This window comes from Centroberyx affinis, unplaced genomic scaffold, assembly GCF_046629955.1.
Source record: "Centroberyx affinis isolate AG114_WGS23_722 - 3 ecotype Tasmania unplaced genomic scaffold, CSIRO-AGI_Caff_v1 ptg000642l_1, whole genome shotgun sequence".
NCBI lineage: Eukaryota > Metazoa > Chordata > Actinopteri > Beryciformes > Berycidae > Centroberyx > Centroberyx affinis.
The window spans coordinates 143036-170217 of NW_027279268.1; the positions used below are offsets into that span (position 1 = coordinate 143036).

Consider the following 27182-nt stretch of genomic DNA (forward strand, 5'->3'; position numbering starts at 1 on the left):
GAGAGAGAGGGGAAGGAGAGAGAGCAGACATTAATACTGCTCAAAATATCTAGATCTTGGCCATTTTACATGAGCTGCTGAAGTAGTAGTCAGGATATCTGCACACCTTCAGAGGGTGAAATAACTATTTAGTTCTATTTAGCTATTCAGCTGTTGAAGAAATCAGTACGTCTACTTGAAATACATGTTTTACTGTCATGTTAATCTCTGGGTACATAAATAAATGTGTATGGGTTTTTATTTTTTTAGATGTATACTTCTTTTTGACCTAAAATAAAAGAAACAAATCGTATTTTGAAGAGTAGAGCAACTTTATTTCTTGTAGTATGCTGAGAAGACTCCCTCTCTCTTTTTCTCTGACAATTATAACAACCATTTAAATACTCCAGGGACCATGTTGAACTCATGTTTGAGTCTACCTGTCTCCCACAATACTTAGAGATTGAAATGGAGCCCTTCAGGTAAGCCTGTGTCTGCTTTGATAGTGATAGTGAGCGGTAACGTGCTGCTAGCGCTCTGAGCCGGATGACTGAAGATGAGGCAGAGGAACGGAGAAGAAAGTGGTGACTCCTTACTGAACTCCCTTCGGTCCGCGTGTGGAGCCAGTCTGGCTCTACGCCGTAACCACACACCAGGCTCATTAGCAACAGATCTTGTCTTTTGTGTCTGTGTGTGTGTGTGTGTGTGTGTGTGTGTGTGTGTGTGGGTGTGTGTGTGTGTGTGTTTGTGTGTGTGGTGTTCAGCAGAACAGGCTGACACTACCTCACATTCTCACACACTTTCTTTCTCTCTCTCTCTCTCTCTCTCTCTCTTTTTTTTTTCTCTGTTCTTGCATGAAGAATTCTCCAGACTAATAAAGACTTCCAGGTGCTATTCACAGTATAATGATCTCTGCAGTGTGGATCTCCTGAATTAACCGTATTACACTGAATTAACTTCTGAGGCTCTGAGTAGAGTGAATGAATATGCTCATCTCCATCATTATGGATAGTGTCCAGTGCATGTAAAAACAATTCAAGACACAGCCTAGAAGGTTAGGAGGAGATACTCTTTAACTCTTGTAGGGGGAGATAAGCTCCAAAGAAAGCAATAAAGTTGTGGAGAAGATGAAATTGCTGCTGACGGGGTGATGGCTCATAAGGGTTTGGGAATCAGAGTTACTCAAAGCACTTTACAACATTTAGGAGAAAACCTGCATGAGAATCCATTCAAAATCCCTGTGCAAGGAATGTCACTATTGAAACGTTTTCATTGTGCAAAGAAAAGATAGAGAGTAGTTCTAATTTCAGATTTAAAAAAACGAAACACCTACATAGGTGGCTGCCTTTGATCTTAACAAGGAAAACATTCAATAGCACATATTTCAACATCAAGACGTCCAATAATTTCCCCCATAGATTGCAGGATTAAACCCATTTTAAAGTGTCTGATGTTTGGTTTATAAATATTTTTTGAACCAGGATTTCATTAGAGGCAGACATTTATTTGTTAACATATGTCAATCTCCCAAGCTGCTACATGAGACAGACAGACAGACAGTTGAAGACCAGGCATGTATTAGATGGTTTCAGGTATACTGCACAGTAAATATATAGGCCTACTGTTGTGCACACAATGACACTGAAAAGAGCAACAGCAGCAGCAGCTACAATCGGCAGATACTGGTGAAAGGAGTGGACTAGCGGTTGGAGGCCTTCTCCTCTAAGAGAGATGCAGTATGTGTGAATGTCTGTACATGCCTGTGATAATGTGTCTATGTGCATGTGTATACGAGTGGTATACTGTGTGTGTGCATATGTATGAATGTGTGTGTGTGCCTGTGTCTGGGGGAGCTAAGTGGGCGAGCATAGAGAGCAGAAAAGACTTGTGCTCATGACACATCTCAGCCACACTACACGATCGAGGAGAGAGAGAGAGCATGTACCCCTGCAGCGCTAACTATGATCCCTCTCTCTCTCTCTCCCTCCCTCTCTCTCTCGCTCTCTCACTCTCTCCATCTCCCTCCTCAGGCTCCCACCAGGATAGCGATGATTTAATGATGAGAGAGACCACTTTGATTATTCATACACAGCAGACAAGTCCGCTGGCCCTGCTGTTGTCTCACACAGACACACACACACACACACACACGCACACACATTCAAACATATACACAACTGCTCAAATAAAGACAGACACAGACGTTCACACACACCCTGCACATGCAGAAATGCACAAATAAAGATAGATACAGAAATACTAACTATACAAACACATACTGTATTTGCACACACTGACACAGATACACACACACAGACAAATGCAAACCAAAACAGAGACAGAAACACTACATACACAAAAGCAGAGACAGAAACACTGTGACATACACAAACACACAAAAATGCAATGTATAAATACACACATGCCTCCTCACACATATTCCACTGGGTGAAATAGTATTTGCAAATACTTTTTTAATAATTTGTTTTGGCCTTATGTCAACGTCAGATGGGTGCGGTTTGCTAATACTAGGAAAAGTTAGAGAATCAAAAGTCAATTAAAGTGTTTGAAAGTGTTATAAATGATGTATTATACTGTACTTGTGTGACTGAGACAATTTTGTAGTGTATGCAGGTTGAAAAATGAAATGCTAAGGATTATTTCTATTTACTCTTTCACCCAGGTCTGGCACACACACATATGCACTGCCTCTAGAGTGTCTGACAGCATTAAGGGTCCAGGTTGAAAAATACCAAAGTTACCCTTTAATTGTCTCAAAGCTTAAAAATCCTTCTCTAACTGGTCTGCTTTGCTTTATCTGCATCTCCTCCTTTGTGATTGGTATAGATTTAATAAGCAGTCATCAGTGGACTTCATGAAAAGAGTCCCTAATATTTTGTACATTCAGTGTATACCATAAATTAAAATCCAGAAATTCTGCATACACTTTCCACTTTTCCACTACCACCTACAAACACATCACATGCACACAAAAACACACACATACATGTACACACACACACATATATGCTCCTTTCGACCTATTTCTATACTGCTGCTTCCTCATAGTGCAACTCCCCTTTTGAGGCAGCCAGCAAAAATCAAAGGGTGCTGCGTGTGTGGATGTGTGTGGGTGCGCATGTTTGCCCGTGTGCTTGTATGTGTGTGTACGTCCCCCCCGCCAACCCAACCCCCACCCTCCCTCGACATGATGGAATGTGTCAGACTTGGGGCTGCCAACGTTTAAACCTCATCTCTTATTCACTCTCAGCCCCTCCCTCCCTCCACCCCGCCAACCCCCCCTTCCCACTGCCCCCGCGCAGGAAAAACGCTGATTTATTTTGCATAGCAACTATGAATTTTAAGTGAGTCCCATTAAAAGAGCCTCCTCAGCCCCTTCTCTAAATGTTATTGCTCCTTAACAGGGGCTATTTTCTCCATCTAAATCGGAGGCCTTGGCAATGCAAGTTAACATCGGCGACGCTCGCGCTTGTTAGCTCATCCAAAAGAACGGGGGAAAGGGCACGCAATGACAGCACGTCTGTGTGTGTGTGTGTGTATGCATGTGTGTGTTTGTGTCAGTTTGTGCGCGCACATATGTTTGAGTATGTGTGGGTGCATGTGTAAATGAATGCTTCTGTAAGCATCTGGTAGTGTTTGTTTGTCTGTGACTGTGTGTGTGTGTGTGTGCTTTTGTGCGTGTGTGAGGCTCTATGTGTGTGTGTGTTCGTGCATCTGCCTGTGTGTGTGACTGAAACACATTAAAGTCTTCATGTGTCCAAGAGCACCGTCATGTACAGTGGAGCACAGTAAATCTAAAATGTTCTCCATCTACCAACCCGCGGATGTGCTTCAGTGGCCAAGGTGAGGCTCAGCTGCAGGAGGCGAACTCTCTTCCTCCTCATCTCATCTCTATGCATCGACTCTGCAGCACTCGCAGGGCCCCGGGCTAAACCTATTCTTTTTGATAGCCCATAATTGCTCGGTTGATGTATATTTTTTAATATCCAGCGATATTACAGGGGCCTGGTAATAAAACACAGGAGGGTAGAGGAGAAAGTGTGTGGGAAGAGGGGGAAACGAGGGAGAGGGAGAGAGAGAGAGAGAGAGAGAGAGAGAGAGAGAGAGAGAGGAAGAGACAGAGGGAGGTATAGATGGGAGGAGATAGGAGGGCAAAAAGAGAGAGGTGGACAGCCTCCATCCCTGCCTCTCTGGCCTCTTGACCCAGGCTGTCAGGTTCCAGTCGTCATGCCTGACTCTCTGTCACTGGGCAGAGGGGCACAACTGTGGGGGGAGGAGGCTACACTCTGACAAAAGACGTTACTTGTGGGCTAAATGGTGCATTATAATACCATCACTGTTTTGAAGCACCACTTGAACCACTTGGTTCTTCTCTTTTACTTGACGAACCAATGGCGGTTTCATACACAGCATCTGCTGTGTGGAAATTGGTACTTCCAACAGACCACATGAACTTGGTGGTGAAGCGGTCTAATCATTTGCCTATGGAACAAGTTAACCATTGATGACCTACTGTATGTTCAAACCCTGCTTGATTTCAAACTGTAGGTATTAAAATAAGACTTGGCTAATGAGATTGAGGAGCTCTGTATCATTTTTAAAAGGGCTCTATTTATACAGTTTGGAATATTTCATGCATTTAAAAAAAATGTTCCTTATAGCACCGTAAAGGTCTGATGTAGAACCACTGAGGAGCTAGTTTCTATGGAGAGCGCTTTCTAAAAGAGTTCTTTAAACACCAAAAAGGGTCCCGCTATTGTACAAACCAGAAGATCTCTTTTCTGTCACTTTGCAGAATCCATTTTGTTAACAGTGTATTTTGGATAAAGGATGAATAGCGATACACTCACCAACACACATACACAGAGGTGCACACAGTTGTGTCTGATGCACAATGATTTAAATATATGATTTAGTGCTTCAATATTCATCTTGTTTTAGCACTATTTTGTTGGTAGAGGGATTCAGCAAAGATAAAAAATGATCTGTAAATGGTAAATAAATCTACACTTTGTTGTTAGCAACAGGGGATTTAGACACTTTGAGGAGACATCGCTGCCAGCAAACGAGCAAGATGATAAAATGAAACAAAATAATGTGTTTTTTATCTTTTTAATCTGTCCCTCATCTCCGCAAAAGTGAGAGAAACAGAGAGTGAGAGAGTGCAAATAAAGCAGAAGAACACATGCAGATCGCTGTTCCCTTGAGCCCTTCGCCGGCTTCTAATTGAAGTATTGACGGATTTAAATGAAGCAGAAATGCACTCAAGAGTTCGCAGCACCTCGTGACACACACACATTCTCACGCACTGCATAGAAGCAGCATGCACACAAAGCACCCTGCTTGGATACACAGACAAATGAAAACAGACATGCGATCACAAACACACAAAGTTCAGTAAAGTATGCTTATCTGTGATCTCATACATACTCATATACTGTATGCCTGCAACTGTGCACATACATACGTGCACACACACACACACACACACACACACACACACACACACACACACACACAGATGCGTGCACACACACACACACACACACTGAGCAATGGACATGATGGTGGAAACAGCAGGGCAGGCAGGTTTTGAATACTAGCACAGTAATGGTCTCCCTTTTTCAAGCCACTCAAGTGAGTAAGTACACTTTTACAGAAAGCGTCTTGAGTGTACGAGTACGGAGTTCGGGGGTTAAAAGGCATGAAATGTGATCCGTTGATGAGTGACAAGCCAGCGGCTGAGGCAGCATGTAATGACTGAGCAGCCAATGGCACCAGAAGTAGCAGAACAGAGTATTATTGTAGGCCCCAAGAACTTACAACTGTTTCCTGTAATCTGAATTATTCTAGCTAAAGAAGACATGTCATATCATAACTGAATCATGAATGATTTAGGAGGTTTTAAATGACACTGCAAAGGAAATATAATTCATGAGGAAATGGGCAGAGTGTAAAAAGACTGTTCAGTGACATTTCAGTGTTTCATCTGTACAAAATGCTTCAAACAAGGCAATTGCTCTAATATTTGTTAAAGATTAGAAAAAAGTTATGATGTATGTTAATTATGTTTTTGAAGGATGTCTGTATATTTTTTTGCAATTAAGTATATATTCAGTATGTAGCATACTGTATGTGTATAATGCATGAAGGGGAATCTAAAAAAAAAAAATATTTAATTTAAATACTAAGTTGAGAGCAAAACACAAAATTTTTATGGCTCATCAACAACTCATATATTAAATATTTATTAAATGTACTGATGAAAAACTTAATTAATTTGCACAGTAGCATGTTTTGGGCATAAACAATAAGATATGTTTTGATATGTGTATTTTTAGACTAAACGGTTAGTCATTTACATGGAGTAACTTAGCATTAATCAGCAATGAATTTGTCAAAATTCCCATCACTAGTCCACAGTATGGTATGAGACTGAGGTCTAGCACAAGGGTAGAATACTGTAGGTTAGGTACACACACACACACACACACACACACACACACACACTCTCTTACACCCCCACCCTCTCCTATGCCAGCTGATATGATAGACTATAAAAACCAATGAAACTGAAACAATAAATGCAATCTCACTTTACTTCCCACACTCCCTCATCTCCCACATCATTGCAAGATGCACACGCACACACACACACACACACACACACATACAATCGCGCACACATATCACTCTTCTTTCTATCTTGTTCTATATACTTATCTACAGTATATAGTTATTTCGTTGCTGTTTATCTCTTCCAAACACACACACATACAAACACACACACACAAACATTCCCAGTGATATCATGTGTCCGAGGGCGGGGGGGTCTCAGTGTGGTGGAGCAGTGTGATTGGGGCTGAGGCAATGGCGCAGGGTGAGGATAATACACTTCAACCTTCATCTCATCTTCTCCCACGGCACTCACACACACGCACACACACACACACACACACACCAAGGGAAAGTAGGCCACAACACCAGGCCTTGGTTGGGCTCAGAAGCCCCTGCAGTACCCACACATGCGTGCATAGAAAAAACTCTTGCACCCCCCTCCCAACCCAACCACACACACACACACACACACACACACCTAACTATCCCAGTGTTTTTCATAGGCACAGAGATGGCTGGTTGAGTGGAGTCACCCAGCATACCACTCTAATGCCCTTGCTCCTGCACAATTTCTCCGGCTCTGAGCATGCTCAGTGGAACCCTGCCACAGTAAGCTGCCCCCACAACAGCAAAAGAACTCCTGGAGCAAGAAAGGAAGGTAGAGAGAAGTGGAAAAGATCTTGACTGTAGTACAGTGCAACAACAGTCCAACTGTGGTGCAGTGATTGGATTACTGATCTATATCATCTTGCTCTAACCTGTTTATGCTTAGCCTTCTGTTTGACTCTGCAGCAGTCAAATTGGCTTTAGTATGATGGAGTCCAGTAGATACAGTATAAGCATATCATGAACAAATGCAGTACCAATTTATTATCTGTATTTTTCGGTTACATAAGCCTAAACATTGGTCACATGAGAAGATATAACCAAAGTAGTTATCTTTTGCCTTAATTTCAATATATTAAAAATAAATAAAAACAAGGTTTGTGGAAGAATTAGTAACTGTATTTGTATTTGTATATACTGTACCATAAAACCCAAGTGAAAGCAAGGTTTGCAGCATGTGAAAAGTGAGAGTAGAGTCTAGTGTAGCTGCAGCCACAGCGTTTGCTCTCTGGCTGGTAGCAAGATGAAGGGGAAGGGTTAGAACTGCCATAGGTCAGCATGCTGCATAGCAACCGGGTTCTACTGTCAGCAAACTGACCAATGAAAACACAGGGCATGTTCACTTCTGTGCTTGCTTCCGTAGCTCTGACAACTTCATAATGTCGCTGTCTCAACCTTGTCTACGCCAGGGCATAATGCAGTGAGACATGAAAATCCACAGCATGCCAGTCGATAATAATGATATAAAATGTGAAACTGATTTTATCCCCATAAGGAAATTCTCTCTTTCCTTGTCCCCTCTCCAAATAGAGGTCAGAGGTCAGGGTCAGCTACGGTACAGCAGCTCTTCAGCTAGTAGGGATTCAGTGTCTTGCGTGTTGTCTTGTGGAGTTCAGTATGCACACTTAGCATAGTATATAAAACAAACATGTTAAATAGGGTGATGTGTGTGTGTGTGTGTGTGTGTGTGTGTGTGTGTGTGTGTGTGTGTGTGTGTGTGTGTATGCACTGATGTAAATGTCCACACACACAACACACATACACCCATATAAACACACAGAACTACACACATGTTTTGCATACTTGTGTTCTATAGCCAGTGGGATCAGACTTTGGCTGGTGGCAGAGAGAGAGAGAGAGAGAGAGAGAGAGAGAGAGAGAGAGAGAGAGGAGAGAGAGAGAGAGAGAGAGAGAGAGAGAGAGAGAGAGAGAGAGAGAGAGTGCTGCCTGGCAGGGGGGCTCCTCCTGCTCCAGTTTGATAACAGTAGCATAGGGAAAATAAGCCCCACTCGCATCTGAGCACCATCAAAATGAGGAGACACTCCTAGCGCTATGGGGGAGCTGTGCTAACGCTTGCTGGAGGCAGGAGACCTGTGGCCGGGGACATTAACATACCGTCCACCGCACGGAGCAACGGGAATACACGGGTGCATACACACACGCATGCACACACACACTCGCAGACAGATATGAACATGCTTGCATACACATAGTAGAAGAGACAGGAGGATAAGCTGTCTGCATACAGATAGGTTTGTGCAGAAAAAAATGTTGAACAACTCCTGTCTCCTGGGTCTGTATATGTGCATGTATGTTAGCCTCTGCCTATGATTTTCTTCCTCAGACTGTTGCTGTAAATAAGAATTATTATTTATAGCATTTACTTTACATTACATTGCGTTATGTAGCAGACGCTTTTGTCCAAAGCGACTTACAATAATTGCATTTTGTCAGCAGTAGTCAAACCAACTGTATACCACAGTCTTCATCAGCTAAGCCTTTAATAGGAATATTTACTTAGTCAACTTAGCCTGGTAATAAGGTTTATATAAATGACTACAGCCAGTCAGTCTCCAAATTCGCCACATGTCAAGATCATGACCTCTGTGATGCTTAGCTTAGCTTATAAAGTGTTTGGCTGCATGTCATCTCTGTTTTATAACCACACCAAGAGCTATTAAGGCCAAGGAGGTGTTGCCTGGATGGATTAAGACCAGGATCTGCTCTCAGACCCAGTTTGTTCATCTTTTGGACTGCTTGTCCAAGAATTGATGTATAGAATCTGTAGATCAGTCGTCTCCTTTCATGTTTTTACATTCTTGATTACTTACTGTTTGTCCTCAAAGAGCTGTGGGAATTTTTTGTGCTAATGCAAATAGATTCTGAATTGGGGGGATTTGTAATGGCTGCCCATAGAGGATTCTGACAATAAAATACATTGAGTACATCGACTGATACTGATACTGCGTCCGATGCAGAGTCTTACTTTTGACGGTGAGGTACATGGACTTGCTGACGTCGGCTCCCACGTCGTTGCTGACCTTACACAGGTAGAAGCCGCTGTCGTCCTCCAGCACGTGTTTGATCAGCAGCGAACCGTTGCTCAGCAGCTGGATACGAGAGCCACTGTTCAGAGGGATGGGCTGGAACTGGGGAACGCCCGCACCTGCAGCGTGTCGGGAGGGATGGAGAGGGAGGAGACAGAGGAAGAGGGAGAGAAATGGAAGAGAAGGGACGTGGGAGAACGAGAGAAAAGAAACATTTACCCAACTGTGTAGCATGTATGTATAAATGCACACACATACAGACATTAATACATACATACTAATCTATAAGGGATAAGGGATGGTTAACGCTAACACTGCATGCTTAATCATAAACTCACCTGCGGTGTGTGTGTGTTTGCGTGTATTTGTGCGTGCGTGTGTGTTTAAAGATTTGATGACAAAGCTTGTCAGACTTAGGGAGGATTGTAAACATGTTTCTTAACACCAGGCCTAAATCCTTAAACCGCCAAACAGCTGCTGAGCAGAGAGTAGCAGGCCTAGCTGCCGGTGTGATGCAATCAGAACAGACATAATGCTCATGTTTAACAAGACAGCAGATTGGTGCAGAGGAACAACAGGCAGAGGGGGAGCAGAGAGGCCGCGCATCGCTGCCGGCCTTGAACACGGGGCATGGCCAATGAGATTCAGAGATGCTTACTGTAGTTGGACAAGGATTTCCTCTGACTCTTTATGCCTGTGTGTGCGCGTGAGTGCGTGTGTGTATGTGTGTGTATGTGTGTGTCTGTGTGTGTGTGTGTGTGTGTGTGTGTGCATGTGTGAGGTCAAATAAAATCTCTGGATTTATATTTCAAGGCAGTTATGTTTGTTGAAAACATTTATGTTTGTGAACCACATTGTTAATTACATGAATTGATGGATCCAGAAGAAATATTTACAGTAACTACTGTACATTAATGACCTTAAAGAACAATTTGAGTCTGAATTGAACACATACCATAAATCCTTGAAAGACTACACCAACATTTTGGGAAATTGTCTTGTTGGTCAACTTTGGTCAACCTTTTACTATACATGTTATGATAGGACTACCACCAATCATCTGTTATATCTTTGGTAGATATGTTTGCCTTGTGCACATGCTAACATGTTTTTTGCTGCCAATCCTCTTGGCATATAAAGGGTAAGTTGACTGGGCCAATTTCCCAAAAAGTAGTCCATTAAGGCATAGTTTTGTCCAACTACCACTATATTTGGAATCTAGCACTGAAGCATCTGACCTATTGCCTGCCTGTAATTATCAGCTATTGTTATTCAGAATTATATAATCGCTCTTTACTGTTATACAGTACAGTATCTCATTCTACAATGGCAGCATTAAATCTGTAGGAAACGCCTGACACTGAATAACACATCTAACGTCTTCCACAACAATAAATGGTCCACTGTTATAATAATAAAACCACTGTATTCCACCTCGCTCATGGAGTATTAAACACGTGTGTGGACTGGGCCAGGCGCTGCATTAGCCCGTGTTAAAGTTAGCGTGTAGCGATTAGGCCATTTAGCGAGCTGTGGGTTTTTTCTTGTTAATTAAAATGCAGTCAAGTGGCCATGGCTAGTGAAGGGTCAAGTGGTGACTTTGTTCCTGCTCCCCTGGCTCTGGGAGAGAGAGAGCGAGAGAGAGAGAGAGAGAGAGAGAGAGAGAGAGAGAGAGAGAGAGAAAGAGAGAAATGCGTGTTCTTGAATTATGGATTTTGCATATCCAAATAGAGCTAGTCGTTATGCTAATAGCGGTTGACCTTTCCTTACTGTTCCATATCTCTCAGAGACACTCAGCTGGCTCTTAGCTACTTGCGTTGCAGTAAAAGCACGGGCCATTCTCTGAACAAACTGCACTCCGGCACACTGCAAATTAGAACTACATTCACGGTAGCCTCCCTAGCCATGCTCTCTGGATACATTTTTTTCCAAGATTTTTTATTGCATCTTTGCTCCAACAGATACCTTGAGTATTGGTAAATGCATTAGAGAGCGACAGGAACAATGGGAAAGAGAGAGGGGATGATATACGAAGGCCACAAAACCGCAGAACACAGCAGGCAGCCTGGCCCAGTCTGGATAGGTAAGATGACTGAATAGACACACACACACACACACGGCTCAGTCTGCTCTCTCCGTACCGATCAGGACTGGTCAGACAATACTAATTGGGCAAGAGGCCTGGTTGTCTCAGATTCACACATCCATACACGCATGCGAGAGCACACACGTGCGCGCTTGCACACACACGTGCACGCTCGCACACACAAATCCCATCAAAGGGTGGAAAACAGATCCGATCCTTTCATTCCTTTGATCATGGGAACTAACGCACATGAACACACACACACACACTCACACACACACACACACACACGCACACACACACCACTCCTCATTGGTTGTTGTCCTTCTGTTGGTGAGGCTTTCATCCCTGGTTATATGGATGATGGAGCAGACACCTGGGGCCCCTCCTCAGCTGCCCTGCTCAAGTGGCTGAACTCACCTGCTGTCTTCCTTCCTGTCTGTCTCTTTCTGTCTTTCTTTCTGTCTGGCTGGCTGGCTGACTCTTTCTGCCTCTGTCTGTCTGTCAATCTGTTTGTCTGTTTGTTTCTGTTTGTCTCTGTTTGTCTCTGTTTTTCTATTGCTGTCTGTCTGTCTGTCTCTCTCTCACTATCCCTCCCTCTCTCTCTGGGGATCCTCTGATGATGCATCACAGGTCGTTACCCCACAAGCCCACAACCCATGTTCGCACCCATGACTGTGTGTGTGTGTGTGTGTGTGTGTGTGTGTGTGTATGTGTGTTTGTGTGTGTGTATCTGGACAAAACAAATGAAACTCACTCACCTACAAAAACACTACCACTGCTAGATCAGCTGTGTACTTGTCTGTATACACAGTCGCTTCAAGAAACACAACCTGAGACCAAGTTGCTGCCAATAATATCTAGGCTACACGTGACGTAATGCATGCATAGGTGGCAAAATGTTTAGAATATTCTAGGCCTTGAAAAAATAGAGCATATGAAAATCTTTGTATTTGTATTGTATTTTGTACTGTAGTGTATGTAACTAGATAGCTCAATAAACACCCAGGCCCAAGTGTGCCGGCTGGTAGATACTATGCTGTCACATCAAAAGCCCTCTTGATATGTGTGTGCATGTCCGGTTTACATCTAAGTATGCAATAATTTTATAAGATTTTACAGTTTGAATAAGAATATGCCCTGCCTAAAAAAAAGACAGATAAATCCGGACAGCATAAAAAAAACTACAGGCTGCAACCTTCCATCACTACAATTCAACATGCACCAGATAAATGATCAAGCCTGGAGATAAAATAATCATCAGACACCATGAATTTGATTCATATTACTGTATGTATGTGGCACTGTTGCACTTTGTACCTGCTGTCTTTCTGTTCAGTGTTGCAGTGACTTGGTAAATGTCACGGTTACTGGATAGCGATAAATGGAACTTGAACTTGAACCCCTAAGCCTAAGGGCGTCCGGGTGACTCAGTCGACTCACTTTTACTCGAGGCGTGTGCTGTGAGTTTGAGTTCAGCTTAGGATTTTTCTTGCATGCCGACCCCCCCCCCACCTCTCTCCCATGGTCCCTGTCTGTCTCAACTCTATAAATTCTCCTTTCCCTCCTCCACAGGGACGTCGGGGTGCAGGGTCATCCACAGAACAGCGTCCCTGTAGCTGAATGGGATTCAGTGTCTTGCTCAAGGACACTTCAGCAAGACAGATGCTCGCTGACACCAGGGGCTCAGACACAGGTCCTCCAGTTGAAGGACTACTCACTGCGCCATCCTGCTGCCCTGACTCTATTAAACATGTTGAACTATTGAAGCATAAAAAAAATCTTTAAATATATCTCCCTTGGCCTGGGAAGATTCCCTTTTAGTTGATGAGGCAGGGTTCAATTCCAGTCTGTAGCGTGTCTGTAGCGTGTGCCGTGCGTCACGTACCTTTGGAGTGTTCCCATACAATAGTGGGCCGTGGGTAGCCTTCAGCGGAGCAGTTGAGAGTCACAGTTTTCCCATAGATCCCATCTTGGTCCTCAGGCTGAACCACAAACTGAGGAGGAACTATATACACACACACACACACACACACACACACGGGTTACACATAATACAGCATAATACATGGATTTGATTTTTTTTTTTTTTGTGCTTTTTATTGAAGATCTCTGAGTACACACATTTATGAAAATGTGAAAACCAAACATCTAGTCCTGACACTGTTGTACATTGGGTTGCACAGCACCACTACTTACTAAATAATAGATACAGAGATTCCAATAAAAATGTTTTTTAACACTACACTGTACTTTTTGCCATAGGAATTATACTCACGAGAGAGTTTTTCACAGCTACCAAAACTCCTTTATATGACAGTCTGATGAACATTGCTATGCTGCTGTAAACACTGGTCATTTTAACTTTACCAATAAATGCCATATTTTTGTAGTGGAGCTTTGGGTGTGAGACCAACATTTTTATGTAGTGTTTTTTTTCCACCCCAACAGTGCTGCTGTGCTTTGCTCTCTAACTTCTAAAACTCTCTTATTTCCCAGGAGTAACCTGTACTTTTTTTTTTTTTTTTATAAATTCAGTGGATTTCACTTATTTTCCAGATGTTTTAATTGAACAAATTGGTCCAAATGGAAAAACTCCTTCATTTTGACTACTCAATGTTGGCCTTTTTTTCTGAGAGTGAAGTTCCCAGGAAATTTCAATATATGAAACATTGAACAAAAGCGCAGCACAACTTTAAATTCTTGCTCCTGGCTGGGATCAAACTCATACTCCTCCCCAGGGACGGAGTTACTTTTGGATTACTTTGCTTTCAAAACTGAAAGACTATGGAGTTAAATGAACAATTATTATCCTAATTTACAGACTATATTTTGAACAGTGTTTTCATCATCTACAACCATTTTAAGATGTATAAAATGATGTTAGTGTCTATAATTTCACATTTTAAATGCCCTTTTCCTGTCAAACATGTTTTGGCATAATCCAAGTAATCAAGTATTTTATCTCAACATATTGCAGTCTGATTCTGTCTGCAACTGTAATAGATTACAGTTACCATTTGTGTAATGAGATTACCGTAACCCAGTTGTCTCCCACCATGTGTCATAAAGAGCCATGTTTATGCAGGTTTTCATTCCAACCAAACACTATACCAGCTGATTGCACTGATTAGCACAACTTCAACCAGAGAGGAGGAACCAATCAGTGAAATCAGCTGCTGTAATGTTAAGTTGAAATGAAAACCTGCATGCAGCTCTCAATGACACCCGGTTGGAGACCACTACTGTAATCCCATTACATGTAATCGGTTCCTCCCTGCTCCTCCCACCTCTGACAATCAGCTGGCTTTGATGCTCCACGGCGGCGGCCTCGTTGCGGGCGATGCAGGTATAGTTGCCGTTGTGGTCGGGAGTCAGGTTGGAGATCCGCAGTGAGCTGGTGAAGTCGATGTTGTCCACAGTCACGCCCAGGCTGGCGGGGATTGGCCGGCCGTCCTTCTGCCAGGTGATGTCCAGCGGCTGGTCGCCTGACATGACCACGCAGGGGATGAAGACACGCTGACCGATGGTGAAACGCTGGAACTCAAAGGGCTGAATGTAGGGAGGAACTGGGGAGAGAGAGAGAGAGAGAGAGACAGAGAGAGAGAGAGAGACAGAGAGAGAAAGACAGGTATAGAGACACAAAGAGAAAGGATCAAAATCTCAGTCTTGAGTCTCAAAGAAAATCCTAACACCCTGGATTCTGTGACAGGTACTGTGTACCTTTTTTCCCAGAGTAATCCTACAATCTTCTAACTATCTTGTTTTTAAGAGGTCAATGAAGGAACATAAAAGCCCTGTATAGCAAGGCATTCTGCAATAATTCCCCATCGTTCTCAGAGTGGAACATTTTGTCCTTTTAGCACACAATGCTAAAAGAGCACTCAAAAACAGAGCAAAATGATTTTCTGGTGACGCATTGAGCTCCTTTTCTACAAAAGGCTACAAAATGACTGTAAAGAAATTACTCTGTCTGTCTGTCTGTCTGTCTGTCTGTCTAAACAAAATGCCAAAACATTATAAATGATAGAAAATCTTCAGATTATTATCTATCTATCTACCCACCGACCTATCTGCCAGGTTGCCCACTATCTACTTATCAGTCCATCCATTTATCCACTGATCTAAAACCCTGAGTACGGGAATAGCACCTATCAAGAAAGAAGAACTGTACAAAGTCAATCTGGTCGCACAATATAACACAGTTACACGATAAGACCCATTCGGACTGCCTGCACTCTCTTCTCTGGGGAATCTCCAGCCATCACACAAGTCATCTCTGTTTGAGTGTCCAATGAGTTCAAATAACATCGAAATAAGCAGCACTTTAGCAGCTTATTTAATTCACAACAAAGTGGGGATAATGGACTCCAGGGATCCCCGAAGACACTCCAGCATTTTAAGCATGAGCAGAGTAAATTAACAAATGCACTTGCTCGCTAGCACCACTGGGAAGTGTTGCTTTATATCATCTCTCCCTCTCTCGCTCTCTCTTTCTTCCTCTCTCCATCTCTCTCTCGCTCTCCCCTTACTCCCCCCTCTCTTTCCCTCGCTCCGCGGATAAGTGTAATGTGGTGGCAACATCATTCATGACATACTGTACAGAGGAGAGGAAAAGGAGATGAGGCATAATGGGGAAGCCCTTGTTAGCATTTCCTATTACGGGTTCTGGCGTCTCGATGGAGCTCAGTCGCCCTGCGTTGTACCATCAATGACACTGATACAGTCTTCATTAGCCACTCTAATGTACTCAGGAAAATCAAGAAGATTCATTCATAAGTCTGGTGCTATCTATCTATCTATCTATCTATCTATCTATAGATCAGCATTTGCCCATGTGCTAACAGTCAACGCCTCAGGCAGCAAAAGACTCAATTCTCCAAGTCACACACCTTAAACCTGCAATAAGCGATATCAGACCTTATAACCAATCCTGAAACTAATGTGTGCTATGTGGAGATTTCATTGAGACATAATGATATAAACCAATAGCCACACATGTGGGCCAGCTGTGTTGCTGTAGCTTGTTGTCAAATTCTGGTCCGGAATGACGCTCCTCCTGGTCCATCCAGTAGCTTTTAGTAGTAGTAGTGGCAAAGCGAGACTGTTAACCGGCGACACTTCTCAGCAGGTACGGTTAGCTTAGCAATTAGCATTTATGCTCGGTGCTTTGGAATGTTCGTCCTTAGTAGGCCTCCATAGTGCAGTGGCTTTGCTGTGTGTTATTTACAAATGTGTTGCGGTTTCTATCACCTTCAACAGAAGGGCCAATACTGGACTTCTCAGACTGAGCCATCTGTGTGAGACTTACTACGTTAATTTTGAGAATGAAATTGAACTTTTCTTCTACATATGTCTGTCTTCTACAGTACATCATTAGGGAGAAGATATCATATTAGAATCCATTTTTGACCAGCTGGTTTTTGCTGCATGGTATGCAGCAAAAAACAGTCTGCGTTCAAACTGGAGACCACTACTCGTCTCGTCTGCGTTCGGACTCAAGTTGCAAGTCAATACAAATGACTTACAAATTAATACAAATAACAGCGACATCATGAGGCCGTACCAAGTAGTGAGTTCAGCAGGCCTCGACCACGCCCCTCGACGGGACTTACCTCTGACTCGAACGTGGACGCTCTGGGTGTCCATCTTGTTGGGCTGCACCATCACCTTGCAGTTATACTCGCCAGCGTCCACCTGCTGCACGTTGGACAGCTTCAGCGTACCGTTGTTCTCGAAGGCTCGCTGCCGATGGTTGAACGGCAGCAGTGCGGAGTTCTTGTACCACTTTATGGAGTAATAAGGGTAGCCAATCACGCGGCAGTGCACGAAGGCGTCCCGCCCGGCAATAGCCGTGATGTTTTTCATCGGTCGAATGCTGGCACGGCCTAAAAACATGACAGAGAGGGAGAAAGAACTCTCTATAAAAACATTTCATGGGAAGTGAGGTTGACATCAAATCACAACAGAGGTGATGTTTGTTGTTCTTGCGACTTTCCTAAGACATTTCTTATTAAACAACTGGAGTTTAGCGATAAAATGTTTTAATTGCTAGTAAAAGAGACAGCATTCAGCCGTTTCTTCCCACAGTTCTGCCTACAAAGGCTACAAAGTCTGCTCCTACGCACCTGCCACCAACAGTACTCAGATATGCAAAGGACCTGTTGTTTTAAGCTTTTGTTGTTTGTTTTACCACAGGATCTCAGGCTTTACTCTGAGTAGAAGGCTGTGAAATGACAAGCAGATTAAAGACAAGGGAGCGCTAACCATCTGACGAAAACTGTTTAAGTGGAAAATGTTGAAAATCATACAGTACTACTAATACTTAAAAACTCGGCTCTTGCTGCTCACCCACATAACAGTAATATATTCCATGTCTCATAAAATGGAAACACAGTAATCGCTTTAACATCTGATGGTGAAGAGCTGAATAGGCTGCTTGAGTAAATACACGCAGACACAGATACACATGTACACTCACACTCACACACAAGCAAAGCACAGATAAATTTATTCATGCAAACAGAACAAATATATTTTTCTTCTGGCTATTTACAAACCAGCCCATTTTGGAACTCAATATCCAGATACGCTTATGTGCAGCAAACCAGGATAATTGGTTTGACCTGAAAATATGGGCATGTAGGAAAAGCACAGTAATAATTTGGAGAGAGCAATGAGTCTACAATATTACAAATGCACAAGGAGCAGAGAAAGAGAGAAAATCACACTAGACTAGATCCATATTAAGATAAAAAAAAAAAAAAAAAAAAAACACCTCATGAAACAAATGGAGGCAAAACCAATCAATGGAGGCCAAACATAAAACAGTATCAAAGCAAATGCAAAGAAGACTAAAGATTAAAACAACGCCACAAGTTGAAAACTACTGAAAGTGTCACAAAAGGGCAAAGAGAGAGAAACAGAGGAAGAAAAGGAGAAGAGTCATCATAAGAGCAGCACACACAAGCAAAGAAACCAACCAAATCCTACAAAAAAAACACATGCACCTAATCCAAACAACAATCAAACGCCCATGTAAATGCCAGACCGCCAGTCAGACAGAGAGACAGACACACACAGAGACAGACAGGTATATGTATTGTTGTTTTTGGAGGAGCTGATTTGACAAGCACCTCTTACGTTTATTCGAGCCTGGTGGTACACGGCCCCGGCCGAGTTGCTGCACGTGCACCGGTACACCCCGCCGTCCTGCACCTGGGTGTGCGTCACGTTGAGCTGGCTGACCACGTGGCCCTCGTGCGTCTCGTAGTGGCCGAGGTGGTGGTGGCTGTCCTTGATGACGGGGTCATCGTCCAGCGACCAGGTGCAGCTGGGCGGCGGCGTGCCCTTGACGTTGCAGACCAGGAAGACGGGCTCGTTCGGGTTCACCACCTTCTCGCTGAAGGAGGACAGGATCTTCGGAGTGCCATCTGTGGTGGGAGGAGAGGGAAGTGGGGTGGAAGACAAGGACACAGCGGTAAATAAAAAGGTGGGTAAACTGTGACCTCCAGTTGGTCATTATCATAACAAAAATCAAACCGATTTTCAGAAAAGCATTAATTTATGTGTTTTTTAACCTTAAAAGGCCCTATCAACATAGGCCCGGCAAGGCAAACTTGATTCATACACTAGGTAAATTGAATGTACTTCACATACACAGACACAAAAAATTGTGTAGTAATACTTACTCCAGTACATGAACAAACCTTTATACCTAAGATTTACCGCATTCCAACAAAAAAATGAACCTCTATGCCTGTACAACTCATCAATCATGTCTTCATCCACCACTTGGTTTGATCCTTGAACATAGAACTGTTATGAATGTATGTCATGTATATTTATATCAGGTTAAAAAGGTGGGTAAACTCTTTTCTGCAAATAAAAAGGTGGATACACAGTTTAGGTGGGTTTGCCCTCCACTACATGTCTGGTAGGGTTAAGATCCTATGAGAAACTGTGATAGGGTGAAGAGAAATGTTTCAGGTATTTTCCTGTCTCTTTAATAAAGGGAAATTCAATTAATTCTATTGATTAAGTGTGGCAGGGTATCATGGTGATTAGAGAGGCCTTCTGGTACAAGGAGGGTCACAGGCTTGATCCCACAGGCTTGATGAGCCAGCGTTCATCCCTGCTGAGTTGTCCTTGAGAGAAACACTGACTGAACCTCTACCTCCTCCAAGAGCACTGCTCCGGACTGCCACTGCACTCTGACCCCGCTGCTGAGATGCATATTAAGTGGCAGTTGTACTGTATGTGCCTCTTGGGGCTCCTGATCGCACCATGATGATAACAGCAATATCAGTGGCTCTAGTTTAAAGCCTCTAATGGAAAGAGCACATCATCAAAAAGGTTTCTTTGTTTACTTCGGGGGTAAAACTGGTTTAAAATTCAACAACTCTTATTCTTATTCAGTGGTTTTCAACACCAGGGTTTGTGAGATGACTTTGGAAGGGGTCATGTGATGATTCACTGTGATGTTTTAATATTTGTGATAAAAGCCCTCTTCTTGTGAAATAATAAAGCAACAATAAAGCCTCAAGCCTGTAAGGGGAAAAGAAATATCATTATTTTGTGTCACCATTCTGTGCATTTACGCTTCATTTTGTTTGGGGACATTGTAAGCCAGAACGTCTATAGGTTCCATTATGAATCGTGATCCAGGAGCTTTATTTCCAGACGCAGGGAGAGGTTGGCCTTTGAAATGTCCATGTCTGCCTGCTGCTGCTCTCTGATAATCTAGGTCTGTTCCACATGATTATAGATTATCAATATCCTCTTTTTACAGCTCTCTGGCCACAGGAGACAGTTGCCTGAGCAACGCCGCCAAGGTAAGCTATTGGCCAGAGTGTCTGGAAGAGTGTGTGTGCATCTGTGTGTGTGTGTTTGTGAAGTCTGGGATGATCTTACTAATGGCAGCCTATAGCGCAGAGACACAGCAGGCTCTCATTAACACACAAGCCCTGTATTGATCTTCAAGGCCTAAATCTGTTTCTGCTAACTCACGGCTTATGCATACACACACACACAGGACGGCTGCAATTGTGTCGCTTTCAGTCCGCATTTGTGTGCGCGGACACACAAACACACACACTAGTACAATTACATACTCTTGCTGTGCAGCACTGTTTACTGCTCCACCATATAATCCACATCCACCCATTTTACCTTCAAGGATGACTTGTACAAAGTCCTGTGCGGACATCTTGCCCTTCCTCGCGAAACACTGGTAGGCTCCGCCGTCACTCTTGGCCATTCCCTCCATGATCAGGTTCTCCCGGTTGATGCCGGTGATGCGGACGTTATTGCCAGGGTAGATGATCTCTCCGTTGCGGTACCAGGACAGCTCGTACTCGTCTGAGCCGCTCACGCTACAGGACAGAGACACCTTGCTACCCACGCTGCCTTTCACCTTCCGGGGGCTGACCACCGCCTTCAAGGGCTCTAAAAATCAGAGACATGTTTTATGTTAAAAGGAGGGTTGGTAGCACACTGATTTAGCTTTTGTGATGATAGCAAGGTTGAAATGAAGACAGAGTAGGGTAGACAAGGGAGATGAAGTTCTGGTTGGATTTGAGTCTGTTTTTTGCTTTGTTTTGTTTTTCTAAAGGCACCAAGGCTGACAAATAACGAAAGGTTGTTGGTTTGATCCTTGGCAGTGACAGGAGAGTGCATTCCAGCTGTCAGCTGACAACTTGAGGGCTGCTGGTTATACAACCTGTGGCACCCACCGACTCTGCTGAAGTGGCTGCCAGTCTATTGAAAGTTCAGACAATATATTTTAAGTGGGATAAAATGTCTTCAAAACAATCAATTACTCTGCACCATGAACAAAGCCAGTAGTGGAGTGACAGTGTTTTAACAGGGGGCATCATACTGCAATTATGGTTTTGGATCTTTAATGTGACTTTTGCATCTGGAAAACTGCTTGACACTGGGAGTACATTGCTCCATGCAATGGACTGGAAGGAGTCATGGCATGAATTCAGGAGACTGCTATCTTAACCTATCCAGTCCACTCAACATTAGAAATTTATACAACTGTAATCTAAGTTATTGTATTGCATTTATTTTGTAAGGTCTATTATATATTTACTTATGAATACATTTCAACTTGATTATTTGGATTATTATATAAATAATAATTCTTGTTATAATTATTATGATATCACTACTAATATTACTAATATCATTATTATTATTGTTATTATTAATATTATTATTATTGTATAATTATAAGATTTTATTTAGTCAGTCCCCCAGAGTAATTTTAGTTCCTACCTGTAACGTGTGTCGGGGACGTTGTTGAAGAGACACGAGATTCTCTGTGCACATGTGAGAAGCTATTGCTGAGGTACCTGCTACTGACATTGCCGTTTTGGCCCGGTATTAAAAAGAGGATCAAACAACCACTGTAGTCCGATTATTGCCCACAGCCCGGGAGACTGGAGTCTTCACATAAAACTTAGGGTTACACAACTCTTTAGTGTTACATTTGACCAAAGTTGTGTCCAGGGCCAGACACTGTGCATTTCATTCCATGTCTATATATGTCCTAAGTTCTACAGAATGTAATGTGTGGGCCACTATCTGTTCATAGTATCAGTCCTTGGCAGTAGGTCATGGATGAAGTGATGCAACTTACTCTTTAAAGTACTGAAAAGTGATGTGCATATTTTCCCGACTTCAACATCGACTCACATCACCATGGTTTATTAATATAATTACAGTTGACCACATCAGCTTCCCCTTTTTGCACATGATCAATCTACAGATCAGTCAGAACCTTCATAAGACTCACGTTTGACCAGCAGCCGCCCCATGACCTCAGCGTTGCCGTAGCTGTTCCACACTTCACACACGTATGTCCCAGAGTCGCTGGGCTGGGTGCTCTCTATCAGCAAGCCTGTGATGGTCTGGCGGAAGCGGCTGTCGGGCTCCAGGGGGCTGTTGTCCTTCAGCCAGCGGTATTTGGGTGCTGGGTAGCCTGAAGCCTTACAGGGCAGCTCCACCCGCTGATTAATCATCACCTCACGGCGGTCAAAGCCATCCAAGATGCCTGGCTCAGCGTTGGTGGGGTCTGGAGAGGGTGCAATGAGAGGAGAATTTTGTGTTAATTAGTGGTGAGAAGTGCCAGGCACCTGACAGTACAATACGATATTGATTCTTGGGGTCATGATTCAGTTATATATACAGTATATTTTGTAATGTGACAGACCAGTGAGAGAAGTAGAGTGTGTTACATAAGTTTCAGGAAGGATGTTTTTTTTGTGAGAGACACAGTAATTTCTTTTAAACATGATAATGATTTTCAAAGATAACAGGTCTTTGTTGGGATATGTATCCACATCCAATGCAGTATTTACATGTATATTAGGTCCTGTTATCCTTGTACCATGTACCAGTATATATGGTGAACTCTGTAAGCGGTCACCAAGACAAATTCATGTGCTTGGCAATTAAACTGATTTCAATTTGGATACAGCACTGACCTGACACAATGAGACGGGCGCTGTTGCTCTGCCGAGTCTCGCCGGTGTAGCGGTGGCGCGTGGTGCAGCGATAATTATTCAGCCCATCCTCAGGCAGGACGTCCAGAATATACAAAGCTCCCGTGGATGTGATGAGATATCTTTGTCCTGGAGAAGATAAGAGGCGGCAGTGAAAAACATGAAAGGTACCATACAATCTGTGGAGCTATTATACAGAAAGCAAGAGAACTTTTATATTTCCTTTTCCGGCATTTAGGCATCTGTGTCCATAATAACTCACAATGAGTGTAGCAGCAGAATATGCTTAAATACTTAGGTCACCAATATTAGAAGTAATTAATAGTAACAAGTGCAATGGTCGAAGCCTCATTACCCAGACAATAGAGGCAGCAAACTCCTACTTCAGTAGAAGTGACACGTATATCAAATGAAGCATTCACATTTATCCATAACTGTCAAACATACAGTAATCGTATATGAGTCACAAAATGCCATCTGCATATTAAATCTTTGAACTCTAATAGCCTTTATTGTCCTGTCCTGCACTTCTACTGTTCTACTGTAGTAACCTAGCTGGTGCCAACCTCTGGTACAGAAAACCAATCCCTCTTTGGCTGTCACAGCCAGTTCAGTATGTGCGGTAATATTATGTTAATTCTGCAGATCAAACCAGGCTGAGTGGGGTTGTCAACATCCATAAGGAAGGAAACCTTCCTCCCCGCCATCACATGCATGCCTACATTCCCACGGGAGCAGATTGATGTCAAAACTGATCGAAAAAGCAATTTACAGGAGATTGTCTTCACTGCGCAGTGGTGGGCATGCTAAGACAGAGGCAGCTAAGCGAGCATTTAGGGCCCGAGGAGAGGCAGCTACAGGTAAAATGTTGGAGGGGTCTAGAGGGAACAGACGCTATATAGGAGAATACCGGTGTCATTTACAGTTATAGCTCATTTGCCACTGTTTGTTCTATTTTACATTTGCCCCAATCATTTTGCAATGCATGTCATATCGATTTTTTTAACATTTACTTGTTTTTCAGTGTTTTTACAATACATACTTTACAGTGTCAAACCTTGCTTGAAATTACTCTCTCAGCTAACAAAGATGCCCCAAATAAGAAGACATGGATGTGACAATAAAGTTTTTAAGGCAGCATGTTTTCGAGGGATTATTTCCTGGAGGAGACTTCCATTTCTTCCTGTGGGTGTCAGGTGATTGACAGTAAGCAGAGCGTAGCGTAATGTTCACATTGATATGAAAACTCTTGGGCACAATGAAATAACGATTAAACAGAGATGGATTGACAAAACCAAATTAGGGCTTCATTTTTACTGTGATGGATTATCTAGCTCAGGTAATTTTCAAGTCTGTGGAAGTTGTTTTTAATACGGTACAAAAATGAATGGCAGCATATGGCTGCTTCTGAAGGGAGAAAAAGAAGCCCAGATATCTCCAACTATACTGACTGTGTGCAGACAGCAGCAGGAATAATGTAAAGGAGAGGGGCAACATAGAGGATTGGCACAAATTTAAACAAACACACTTAAAAAAAAACCAATGGGTTACAGTGACTGAGGTGGAATTGTTCTATCCTCTTTGTTTGAGAAACTTTGACTGCTTAGATTAGCCAAAATTCTCTCTGCATGTTTGATTTTGATTGCACCCCAATGTCTAATGTGAATGACTCATCCAAGGGTGGGACCAGCTGGGGCTGTGTGGGAGCCACTGAAGAAGATTAGCAGTGGGTAATTCGTTTAAACTGAACAAGGGAGCAGTGGGTTTCCCATAATATTGGAGAATGACTGCTGCTCATCCAGACAAAATTAGCTAGAAGCTACAGTACAGTATGATACATTGCACATATGCAGTTTTTATATATTTTTTCTTGGGGTTTTAGACAAGATGGCCTTCATCAGAGCATTCATTTCCAAGCCAAAAGAACAGAAACATATCTGAAAAATGCATGGACAAGCAGGTGCACTGTTCCTCTTTTCTTTGTGGCTCAACAAATTGGAATTCACCCCCTTAGCTCACCTAAAGCCGCCCCTATAGCTCAGGGAGATAAATACTTCACACTATACTTGCAGTGTTGCTCCTGCATTTCATGTTAAAGGGTTCGGCACAAGCTGAGCTACAGTGTTACTGGGCAGAACTGTTTGAATAATGGCACAGCACAAACCAATTAGCTGAAAGAAATATTTATAAGAAATAGCCTAAATGTAATTTTCTTCAAACACTAGATTCTACACTAATGTTAACATCAAAACACAAGATGTTTTAATATTCCACTTGAGACTAATACATATGAAAGAAGCAAAGCACGCTTAATATGCTTACATTTGATATGCATTTTTGATGTTTATACATGCAAAGGAATATCAACCTTGTGGGGTTAAGCAAACAGGGGGAATACAGATAGAGGAGGGAGAAGCAAAAATTGCACAGCTATTGTAAGCATTGACCTAGATAGAACCGACAACAGATTCCATGGATTTGATGTCCTGAAGGGGTTTCACTGGTTTACATGCAGCGCTGAGAGATGGGCAACCAGCAAGTGGAATCCATAAAGAGAGGGAGGGAGTGTGTATCTGTACATGTATGTGTATGTGTGTGTGTGCGCGTGTGCTCGTGTGTGTAGGTGCCGGTAGGCCATATATGCATGCGAGTATGCGAGACGATTGGTGGGAGGGAATCTTCTCAGAGGTTGTGGAGGCCAGATACAATAAACACTTGTATTAACCATTATTGTGTTTACTATCATAGTCTTTTCTTTTTAGCTACATTTTGCATGTTTTGCACACATCTTGAGACGGGGAAGAACATTTATTGAATCATTTTATCATTTATCTTGCATGATATTTAGGTATTTTTATAAACAACTGTCACATTGTAAAAAAAAAAAGAAAAATACTATGATACAGGGACGTGATCAATAACACGAAAAAGCAAGAAAAAAAGCAGGAAATCAACCTACTACCTATTCAACAGGAATGAGAGTTGTATATAAAAAAAAAGGTGAAATCCTTGAAAAACTGGAAAATAATATCCCTGATTACTAAGTAACAGCGATAACAAATTCAGACATCTACTCCAAAGCTGTCCACTCCACACTGCCTCTCTTTCTTTTTTCTCTCCTCCCCTCTAGCTTCTCCATTTTGATTCTGTACTGGTCCTCTGAAATCTCACTGTGGAATCCATCTTGAGTGAGACAAAATGGTATTTCTCTCCAGCCGCTGTGAGCTACTGCAATTTTCTCTTCAAGCACCTCTATGCTCCTGCAATGGCTTTTAAGACGTCAGAGCCCAGTTATTGTGTTATGACAGAATGAAGTGCAGGCAGAGGGGACGCTACAGCAGGGAGGGGAATCAGAATGAGAGCTATTGTATTGAATTGTATTGTATTGTATTTCTTTTCCACTGCCCACCCCCTTTAATTCTCTTCTTTTGTCTTTAACCCGCTCACTGCATCTTTCTCACGATTTACTATTGGCTACTGTATTAACATTATCATTCCCTGTTCACTATCCCAATATGATTTCAGTCAATAAATTCTGCATAATGGTCTTTAAACAGACAAAATATCATGTAAACAATATGTAAACTACAGTACAGTATGAACTGCTAAGGTAATAAGGCAGTAATTCAAGTAACAGTGCCCAGTTTCATTAAAAATCTTTGGCACACAGATTTCTGTATTATTGTCAGAAAGTGGAGCCCCTTCCCTCCACTCATTCACAGCCACTGCTACTGTAAAGTGAAAAAGTGCTCCACTCCACCAGACACACTTTATCTAATCATCCCCACTTTGCCAGAGACAGAATCTAATACGTACAGCAGGCTCTCACACTCAGCAGGCTAAATAAGCCCAGACGTATAGATGAGCTACTGTCACAGCATCCTCACTGTTTAAAGAAGCAGAGAAGTCACGATGTTCCCATGATTTAAACGGGAGGAGAGTGAGTTTAGCTGACAGTGTACAACCCAGTAACTACAATGAATTAGTGATCAACAAAAACTATCAACATGTTGATCTCAAATTGCTATGCTA

The 27182-nt window shown here is 42.6% G+C and overlaps 1 protein-coding gene across 3 annotated transcripts in view; it reads right to left on the bottom strand.

Annotated features, from left to right (window-relative positions):
* Window positions 1–27182, bottom strand: part of dscamb (Down syndrome cell adhesion molecule b) — a 122496-nt gene that overhangs the window by 24865 nt on the left and 70449 nt on the right. For all 3 annotated transcript variants that reach the window (XM_071518901.1, XM_071518903.1, XM_071518902.1), the window contains 8 exons: window positions 23133–23279; window positions 22442–22720; window positions 20809–21084; window positions 18774–19070; window positions 17253–17525; window positions 14928–15206; window positions 13526–13645; window positions 9491–9670 (listed from right to left, as the gene is read on the bottom strand). In XM_071518901.1, the coding sequence (XP_071375002.1) occupies window positions 9491–9670; window positions 13526–13645; window positions 14928–15206; window positions 17253–17525; window positions 18774–19070; window positions 20809–21084; window positions 22442–22720; window positions 23133–23279 (1851 nt within the window). The remainder of the gene's footprint in view (window positions 1–9490; window positions 9671–13525; window positions 13646–14927; window positions 15207–17252; window positions 17526–18773; window positions 19071–20808; window positions 21085–22441; window positions 22721–23132; window positions 23280–27182) is intronic.